This window comes from Diplotaxodon limnothrissa, linkage group LG14, assembly GCF_057381915.1.
Source record: "Diplotaxodon limnothrissa isolate DT_005_m linkage group LG14, D_limnothrissa_male_GT1.1, whole genome shotgun sequence".
NCBI classification, from domain to species: Eukaryota; Metazoa; Chordata; class Actinopteri; order Cichliformes; family Cichlidae; genus Diplotaxodon; species Diplotaxodon limnothrissa.
The window spans coordinates 42,805,176-42,815,312 of record NC_140609.1 but is presented as its reverse complement, the minus strand read 5'-3'; the positions used below and the strand labels follow the sequence as shown (position 1 = coordinate 42,815,312).

The 10,137-nt window shown below is 46.5% G+C and overlaps 1 protein-coding gene across 1 annotated transcript in view; it reads right to left on the bottom strand.

The window, feature by feature from the left end:
• Positions 1-5,669: 5,669 nt before the first annotated feature.
• Positions 5,670-10,137, bottom strand: part of eif4h (eukaryotic translation initiation factor 4h) — a 5,249-nt gene continuing 781 nt past the window's right edge. Inside the window, exons 2-7 of the mRNA XM_085370253.1 lie at positions 9,399-9,586; positions 9,252-9,316; positions 9,074-9,170; positions 7,984-8,091; positions 7,392-7,538; positions 5,670-5,809 (exon numbers count right to left, since the gene is read on the bottom strand). Of these exons, the coding sequence (XP_085226379.1) occupies positions 5,670-5,809; positions 7,392-7,538; positions 7,984-8,091; positions 9,074-9,170; positions 9,252-9,316; positions 9,399-9,586 (745 nt within the window). The remainder of the gene's footprint in view (positions 5,810-7,391; positions 7,539-7,983; positions 8,092-9,073; positions 9,171-9,251; positions 9,317-9,398; positions 9,587-10,137) is intronic.

Below are 10,137 nucleotides of genomic sequence, written 5' to 3'. Positions count from 1 at the left end.
CGTAGCGCTCGATAATAAGGTTGTATACTAAAAACTGCTCGCTGTTCTTATTCTCATCAACTCTGCTTCACGTTTCACAGAACTGGATTCTTACTTTACAAACATGACTCATATTTGTCTCCATAACAAACAGCTTTAATCTCGCTTTATCCAAAGACACGTGACCACATTTTACTGGAACTTCTGATATTAAAGTCTGAGTTCAGTATTTTACGCTACAGGTTTGTTGTTGTCGTGAAATAAACACTGTAAATGGCCAAAACAACTTCGTTTTGCACACAGGTGACAGTTAGCCGAATTCCGTGAGAAAAATGGACGTTTGTGTCGCGTTTGTCGCCGACGTTAAAAAAACACTGTGGAAAAACTGTTGAAATATTCCCGCTAATGTTCTGATGAATTCGGCTTTATGTTTCATAAAGTTTCGAGATTCGTATTTAATAAATCATCAACACGGCACACAACTTGACTCCGACTAAACTTCATCGGTATTCAAGCTGGCGTGTCATTTAAATGAGCATTGTTTAATTATAACTGAGAGCCGAATGAGAAAACGTCTCCATATAAGTGGCGTGAAGTCCGAATTACTTTGTTCAGAGATGATTATACACTTACCGGTAACTCACGGGACTTTAAATCCGACGGTTTGTTAACGGAATCCGGCATGTTAAGTCCGGGAAGTACCCTCTGCTGCTAGGAGGCTAAAAACTATGCTAACGCTAGGCTGGTTAGAGAAGTTTGAAAAGAGCAAAGACTCAAAGAAACTCAGAGCAGGACAGACGACAGTAGCTCGGACACTTAGACCGGGTTAACTGTCTCACTTTACGGGTTAACTGACAAATAGCCGGGTCGGTTACCGACGTAATGAGGCGTCTTACCTGTTGATGACAGGGTTGCTAGAGCTAGCAGATAGCTAACTCCCGGACAAGTTGATGGTAGTTAAGAAACACTAACCAGCAGCTGCTAGTTAGTTAAACAACATGACGACGACGACCTGAAGGAGGAAGTGAAGGAATAACAGGAGCACAGAGACACTGCGAGGGCTGAGACAACAACACAGCCAACCAGGAAGACTTCGGACGCACGCGCGCACACGCACGCACACACCGGAGGACGCCAGCATTTGTACTTAAGTGAATTACAACTTTGACTTATTTATAATAGCAGAAACCGTTTTTGAACTTTTATTTTTTCGAGAACTTTATTTAAGTGTAACCTGATCGATTACCCTCAGACTTGGATGATTACCTGTGCTAACAGGCCCCGCCCACAGGTGGCGCTCAGTTTGACTGGATTACTGAGTTTAAAGGAAATAATTCCAAATGCGTTTAGGATGGTGTGAGTGTCATAAAATACACACATCTACCACAATAAGGAGTAGATGTCAAACTCAAACTGAATGAACAGTAGACACACAGGTGAATGAAACCTGGAGAAACTCATTTAAAGCACACCTGTATTTTCTCAGCCCCGCCCCTTTACCCCACAACAGCAAAATACATGTTACAGGTCAGAACTGAACCACCGGTTTAATGAGTGATTGAGTTTATTCTGCCTGGTTACAGATACATACATCATGTATGAGAAAGCCTGCTCCCCTTCTTTTTACCTGCACGTTTAACTTCTGATTCAAACGGGTTTTTCCTTACCGCTGTTGCCAAGTGCTTACTCAAGTCGTGAGATCGTTGGGGATTTTCTGTACTGTTGTAGTCTTTACTTTATAATATGAAGGGCCCAGAGGCAACTGTAGCTGTGGTTTGGTGCTACATGCATGCATAAATTAAATTGAGCTGAAGGCTGTTTCTCAGCAGCCTGCTGCTGGGTTTGGGAGAGAACCGGTTATTAATGTAGTGGAAGCTGAAGCCCGACTGATCAGAACCTGTGGACCAACATCGGTGAGTTCCTTGCAGTAGCCCCTCACTGATGTCAGCGGTTCCAATATTGGTCCCGGTCTTCAATCTGGCGGACATGAACAGAAATAGGAGCGCTGCTGGCTCAGCGAGGCCCCTGAGCTCCCGGAACAAACCCTTTACTCTCAGAGCCAACCTGCCACTTCATGCTGACGTCCAGTTATAGTACCGAGACCTTCCGGCTTTCTAAGCCTGTCCAGCGAGTTCAGTTTGTCCCAGGTGACCAGACTGTAAATGAAACAGCTGAAGTCAGGATACCTTTAGAAATGAGTGAAACTGCTTTAGATGTTGAACAAACTTTCTAAGAGCCCTCCCACATCCACCAAGACCCTCAGCAAGGTCCTGCAGCATCTCCGGAACCACCTCCAGCAGGTGTGTGATGATGTCACCTCTGAGCAACGACTGAAGGAGCTCCAACCAGCTGCTGGAGAGGTGTACCTGATGAAGTTGTAGACTGTGGTCATGTTTAACATTAACGCCGGTCACCGCAGCAGGAGCTGCTCGTCGGAGCGACACAGACATACAGAGGCAGAACAGAACGAGCTTTATTCTTTATTCTTCTTTCATTTGGAAGAAAAATAAAAATGTAATGAGGAATCAATGCCCCGCCTCCCCCACCCTGAAATTAAACACATTCGGGTTGGTATGAGGACAAAGATGAAGACAGTTTTATTGCCATAAACTCAAGGAAAGGAAAGTTCTAACAGTTGTTTATTCAGAAACGTTTCTGCATTTTACCTCCAAGAAAAACAAAAAAAAAAAACCACATGATGTCAAAGCGACGCAGACCCACACCTGAAAGCTTTCACCTGGGCCGGGTTTACAGCCAGTTTCCTGTCGGGCCACAGAGAAACACACAGAAGTTACAGGTTCCAGACCAAAGCCCCATCTTTATTGTACACAATCAACTTTACAACAATTTATCGGTGGACGCTGGCGTCTGACCCACACTGAAACCACCAAACAGCACAAAAAAAAGAAAAGAAAAGAAAAAAAAAAAAAAAAAAAGCTTTCGGTTTCTTCTGTTCTGTCGGCAATGCGGCGTGCTAGCGCCACCGTCTGGTTGGGATCTGTGGTGGCGGCTTTAAATGACTCAGTGCTGTAATCAAAGACAGATGGAAGGAGAAAAAAAGAAGGAAGAGATGAAAAAGGGGAGCAAAGGAAGGGAAAAATAAAAGTTAAGAAAAACACTTTGAACTTATTTTGTCCTCCCTGATTTTTATGAATGAAAATCGTCTGCCTGGATTCGAGGGACCGTTCAGAGTCCAGAACATTTTCACTGCTTTAGCTGCCGTCAAGTGATTTAACCTCGCTCAGTGCGAGTACGACAGCGCTGCCATCATCTTTTACAAAGTACAGAGACTAACTGAGCTTCTCACAGATTTTGGAGGGTGGTGGGCCTGAACAGGAAACTTCAGAGCACATGGGACCACCTGACGACATTAAAGCAGTAACAGTTCTGCACATATCCGGTCGTTAAGTGATGACGTGACGAATCCTACTTCCGGGCCTAAAGTAGTCTGCGTTTAATATGGCTTTTGTGTTGTTAACATGTTTAATGTTATGTATTTTCTTCTATTTGATCTCAAAAAGCTCCTAAAACAGTCAGTGATCACTGTTGACCTCCCTCGGCTTTTATTACCGCTAATCATTTATTTAAGCTCAGTTTTTAAAACCTTAGGATGTAACTACAGCCCAGCCCATGCAGCAGTATATGAATGACTAACCTCATATGTGGATGGATTATCTCAGTTGTTCTCCTGGCTGAAGTTTGGTCCTTTTACAGCATCCTGCCATGCGATTACATTTGTTCCTGACCACCGAGAACACTCACGTTAACTTTTATCGAGTGGAAAAAGTTAGCTTGTTTATATTATGCTAACATAGCTGTGTCGCTAGCGGTCACGTAGCACATCATTATATAGCAGCTAGCCCAACTTCAGTAACCCTACAAACGTCACTGCTGTTTAGTTTTCTGTCTTCATTTATGCTGGAAGTGATAGCAGAGCTGTACGTTTGAATTTGTTTCCAAAACCCCGCAGTCAGGACATGCTATATTGTATTTAGATAGAAGCTAGCGAGCTAACTCCCTGCTAACTTCTAACTCCGTTAAATGTCATAAATTCCGTTTTCATGGATGCCTGGATGTTAAACTCAATTGTTACACCTGGTAGAGCAGAACGCTGATCATTTTATTAAAGATGAAAGACTTTAGACAGTTTTTAACTCTCAGTAATGCCACAGTGATGTTTGATATATGGACCTGCAGCGGAGTTTAGGCCCAGACATGGCTAGTGACGTCAGACTTAACGACCGGATAGTTTATGAAGTTTGAGAATACGCCTACACATTTAGTCTCAGTGAGCCTGTAAAAACCTGTAAACCAAACAAACGGAGACAGAATCAATAGAGACCGGGCTCAATGTCTTCACTTATTTCTGCTGTCATTGCTGTTGGTGGTCAAACTTCTCTTACAACATTTCCTTAACATTTTCACCAACATTAAATAAAAGCTGGTAGATTTTGTTTCCTACAAAAATATGACGCAGTTCCTGAGAGAACAGTTCATAATCATTCAACTCATAATAAGGCGAACGGTGACTCAGAGCTAATGTTTCAGGAAAAGTTAAAAATCAAATGGGAAGAGCTAAAAGAAAAAAAAAAGAAGAAAAAAAATAGATACAATTAAATTAAAAAATATATATAAAAGTTTTCAGTGTGGATCAACAGACCAATCAGAAAAGATTCCCTTCTGTGTGTTCAGTGTGGGAGGCATTGTTAAAGCTGATTGGACAGGACACTGCCACATCGCTGCAAACCCGACAGAACACAGCCAATCAGAGCCTTTTCAAACTGTGCTGCATTCAGGGTCTGTTCTTCCACAGTCATAAATCAGGAAAACTAGTAGGATTTAATGATTCCCGAGGAGCTGTCTCCTGCACCTGAATGCACCGTTTTTTGATTTTTCATGTAAAATTCTGCAGACAGTGAATGCAGCACCTGTCTGTGCTAGCAGAGCATCATGGGAACAGAAGTCTAAAGCTTTTTAGCAGTTTACTTATTTCATCAACTGGGTCTGCTGTGGACACCTGAGTGGGCGGAGCTTGCTGAGAGCCAGGCATTAAACCCCACCCACCCAGGACGACAAGCTGCTGTAACGCTAACCAAATCAACAAAAGACACCAAAGATTAAAACAACAAAACAACTAAAGTGGGGGACATTTTCAACCAATCAGAGTGAGGGGGCAGGGCTGTAGTTCAACAACTATAAAATACAAAAAAGAAACACTAAAAGACTTTACAGGTTTAACCTCAGAGCTTCTTTCTGTTGGAGTAAATGTGGGCAACCGTTGACCCAGAAGAGGATGGGGCGGGGCTACAGGACAAAGCAGGTATGACATCACAGAAAGCGGAGGTGGCGGGGCAGAGAAACCCAAAGACGGAACATGCATTGACGAGCTGCTCGCCGTGTTGTGTTTACAGGTTTATTACTGATCAGAGTGTCAGAGTGCGATTCGTCTTTATTCCCACTAAGAATAAATATTCTGCTCAAACTGAACTCAAACAGGAAGAAGAAGAAGAAGAGGAGGAGGGCAGCGTCCGCTCGCTCGCTCGCTAGCTGGCCGTCTGTCAGGAAGGACTAACTGTGGCGTCTAAATCACCCCGTTTGGCGTTTCTTGGTTAAAGTTCGCTCTCGCCCCCCTAACCTCCCTCTCCCCCGCCCCCTCCCTCCCTCCCTACGGCCGTGCGGCCTTCAGTCTCTTATGGTTTTTCTTTTGATATCACCTCCTCTCGCGGCTTCGCTCCGCCAAAGATGGCGGAGTTGGGGTTGGCGACCTGGTTGAGCGGCTCAGAGACGGTCCGAGGCTTCAGCTGCAGCCGAGGCCGCTGTGCACGCTCCTCTGCAACAGACACATAACAACAGACAGTCAGTGCACGCCGGGGGAACTTCCTGTTTTTAAATCAACAGACATTTTACTTCCAGTCAGGAAAAATCTCAACTGGGGGCTTTTTTCCAGAGAAGCATTTCTATAACAAGCAGGAAACACTCTTCTTTTTAACCCCTGTGTGGGACACCAGGAGGAAGCAAAGCAGGCCACCAGGGGGAGCCTCTAGAAACACAGGTATGTGCACATGCTGTGCTGATGTCACGCTGCTGTGTTCTCAGCTCAGCGTGTCAGGTGTATGCCTCACTGGCTAATCGGACGATCATCCGCTCAGGATTCTGATACTGCGATGACCCTTCCTACTCTCTCTGCTATCCTTCCTCTTCCTGGATTTGTGCGACAGGCGGGTCCTAAGACGTACACACCTGTTAGCACCTGGCTAATTGTTTTCTATGTATTATCAGTGTCACAGTCACTGCTGATACAGCGCTGCCATATTTTACCAAACCTACCGTATTTTCACGACCATAAGGCGCACTTAAAAGTCTTAGATTTTCTTCAAAAAGTACGGCGCGCCCTATAGCGCAGTGCGCCCTGTGTGTTGTAATGAGGACGTAGTAGAGAACACCATGAGAACGCTAAAGGGTGAAGTGTGGCAGAGTTGGAGGAAAGACTCGAGCGGTGGATCATCGAGCAAAGAACGAGCGGGAGAAGCGTTTCGACGGTCACCATTCGGCTAAAAGCAGTTTCACTTTCACTTTTTATGAAACGGTGCCATTTTTCCATCCGGACCAGGACTACGGTAGCGCAGCAACTTCCAGCGGATTATAAGGAAAAGCTGGCCATCTTCCGCCCCTACTGCAGCAAACACATCCAGCCCAGCCACATCACTAACATGGACGAGGTCCCGCTCACTTTTGACATCCCAGTGAGTCACACTGTGGAGAAGGGGACCAGCACGGTAGCGATACGCACAACGGGGTATGAAAAGTCTTCTTTTACTGTTGTGCTTGGCACAAAGAGTGGAAGGCAGCGCCGGGCGAGTTATGCCACAATTTGCCAATGGATTGTAGATGCTTGGGCTAACATGTCTGCTGGCACTGTTGTTCGAGCTTTCGCAAAAGCCGGCATCGTTTCCGAGGAGCCGCACGGCACGGAAAGTGACTCTGACGGTGAAGAAAGTGAACCTGGCATGTTTGATGGAGATTTAGCGCAGCTGTTCAATTCAGACACAGAGGATGAGGACTTCGATGGGTTTGATTGATGATAAAAACGTGAGTACCAAACTTTGTTTTGCTCCTGCTTTATTTTTAAATACGCACACTTGTATGCTTGTGTGTTGTTGATGATGACGATTATTGGTAATAAAAATGTGAGTACCGAACTCAGGTTTGCTCCCGCTTTATTTTTAAATATGCATACGGTACTTGTATGCGCCCTATGATCCAGTGCGCCTTATGTGTGTGTTAAATACAGTAATGGCACACATAACTGAGACTGCGCCTTTTAGCACAGTGCGTCTTATGGTCGTGAAAATACGGTAATCCACCTGTGTCAGAGCGTTGCTGAAAAAAAACAAAGCAGGAAGTCATGTCACCTTCAGACGGTTCCCTGAAGTCTGTCGTTCCTCCGCGTGGGGGTCCGTCTCTGTAGCGACCCATCCCTGCACCTCCACCCCTTCTGTCACTAGGGCGACTGCCACCGCCTCGACTCCGCCCCCCCATGTAGTCATCATCTCTAAAACCTGCAGAGAGACAGGTGAGCAGACAGACGCGCACACAGGTGAGTGTTCAGATAGACGGCCACAGGCGCCCTGAAAGAGTCCAGACCTGGAAATGAATATGAGATGGTTGAGGTGAAGGGCATGATGGGGGAAAAACAGGGTGTGTCCAGCAGCTTCAGGAGGCGGAGCCAGACACTAGTTACCACTTCCTGTTTGGTGTGTTAGCCTCTAACGTTAGTCTCCCTTGCTGGTCAATCATGCCTCACCACCAGAGCAATAATCAGAATATGGCCTCACATCATATATGTAAACAGAGAGCAGTGCACGTCTGCCGTCTAAATATTACTTTGATTAGTTTTACTGCTTTAAAAAAGTTTGGAGGCCGAGGAAATTTTCCTGCCGTCCCATTGGCTAGAACCCAGCTGGCAGTGCCCTGATTGGCCGCTGGAACGCGATGCTGTCCAACCTGAGCTGCTGAACTCTTTGACCGCACCTCCTCCTGGCTGGTCGAAGTCCTCACGGGAGTCGCGTCCTCCTCCTCCTCCTCTGGGAGCGCCTCGAGAGCCTCCTCGTCCTGCAGAGGACACGGGGCAGTTTAACACTGAGGGGGGAGGGGGGGGGGGGGGGGGGGGGAGAGGAAAGAAAACAGAGGAGGTGGCAGCACCTCCTGCTGGGAGGGGCTACACTAGAGAGGCGAAGCTTGTTAGTGGTCCATGAGCCAATCGGAGTTAGAGAGAAGCAGCAGCACTCTGAACACTGAAGAAGGTGAAAGGTCAGCAGGAGGAGACGTCAGGTGGCCTCCACCTACCTGCAGGTGACTACGAACAGCAGGGAGGTGAAAGGAAAAGGGGAGGTGTCTGTGGAGGTGAGGATGAAGAAATGAAGCATGAAAGATGAAGAGTCCTCCTCAGAGTCACAGGGCAACATCAAACATGCTTCGTCTGCGTTTCCTTGAAGGCTGGACTTAAATCTGAATCAGATTCAACCGGCGCCCGCCTCCAGCACGTGTCAGGACCTCTCCCCTCTTTTCCTAAGCCCTCATCACTTATCCTAATCACCTTTTCTTGGCCTTGATCAAGGAAACATGGTTAGGAACAGGAGCCAGGAGGTCTTCTTGTATCAGGGAGGTCCCAGCACCACGTGACCTCCCTGATACATTACAGTTTGGGGCGTATCGCGAGCAGGCCCCGCCTCCCATTGGTTAAAATGTTCAACTTTATTCATAAAGCGCCAACAAACACTTGAAGCTCTACTAACGTCTGCTGGAGCTATCGTTTGGGTACGGGCGCCGTCGAGCAGGGATGCCCTGTCCTGCGTCCTTAACTGACCAATCAGCACAGACTAGCAGAACACTGATGATTTATGGGCAACTCAGCTGCAGAAAAATGTTTTGGTAAAGAATTTGGTGAAAACTATTTTAGCCGTCTTCTGCTCCAGGTCACTGAGGAGCACCTCAGAGCTTTCCCGTTTCGAAACGCACGCCTGATTTTCTCTGGGATCTAACTCCAGCCTGGAAACCTTCCTACCACGTTAGCACTCTTCTTCTCTGCTCGTACCTCTGCCGTCGTCTTTCCTGAAGCCAAAGCCGCCCGCTCCTCGTTCTTGTCTTCGTCCCTCTGCGATGTCCACCCTCAGTGACCTTTCACCTAATAACTGCAGGTCAGAGTTCCTGTCAGACAAGACAGCAGCGTGGCACAACCAGGAAACGTCGGGTTTATTAAATCAGATACTCACGGCGCCGTCGTATGTCAAAGCTTCTTTTAGAGATTCCAAATCGTCAAATTCAACATAACAAAAACCTGAAAGAGACGCAAACAGTCAGACAGGAAGTTTCACCCGAGGCAAACTTCATCATCCCCGACACCCACACCCCCTCCGAACCTTTGAACTTGTCTGTCTCTTTGTCTCTGACCAATCGGACGCTGCGGATGTTGAGCTCTTTGAAGATGATGTCGATGTCTCCCTGCACCGTGTTGAACGGCAGGTTTCCCACGTACGCCGTGAACGGAGGCTCTGTCGGCAGCTCCTTCTGCTTCCTGGGGCCTCCGGAACCGCTGCCGCCACGGGGCCTGATGGGAGGGGGGACAGAGGATCGTGAGACAGGGACACAAGTAAAGAGGATTGTGGGATGTAGAGGTCAGACTGGACCAGAGTTAAAGACAACAACTCTCCACACATTAAGCTCACTGGTCTTCCAAACTGGGAGTGCTCGCTTTGGAGTCTAAACAGGAAATGGCGGGGACAGAAAGACCTAAAAGCTGCAATCGGCCCCGTGATGCGTTCCCAATGACTTTATGAGCTCGGTCGCTCGTTCACGGCCGTTTTGTGAAACGGAATGAGAGCCTGACCAATCAGACGATGCTGTTGGACGATACTGGCTCTCTGTCGATCTTATTAATGAAAATGATCAATAAATGAAGATTTAAAAAAAGAGACAAACAAGTAAATAAATTACTACACATAACGAATGTTGGAAATCTGTCTGAAAGGAAAAACCATCAGCTGATATCCAAATGCTGTAGTTTGATGAACGATCAGAAATAATCTCACAATCTGCCAGAGCTAAACTTTACATTTTACATGAGTTTTTTTAAACATTTCAAGTTGCTATGCATCAGTA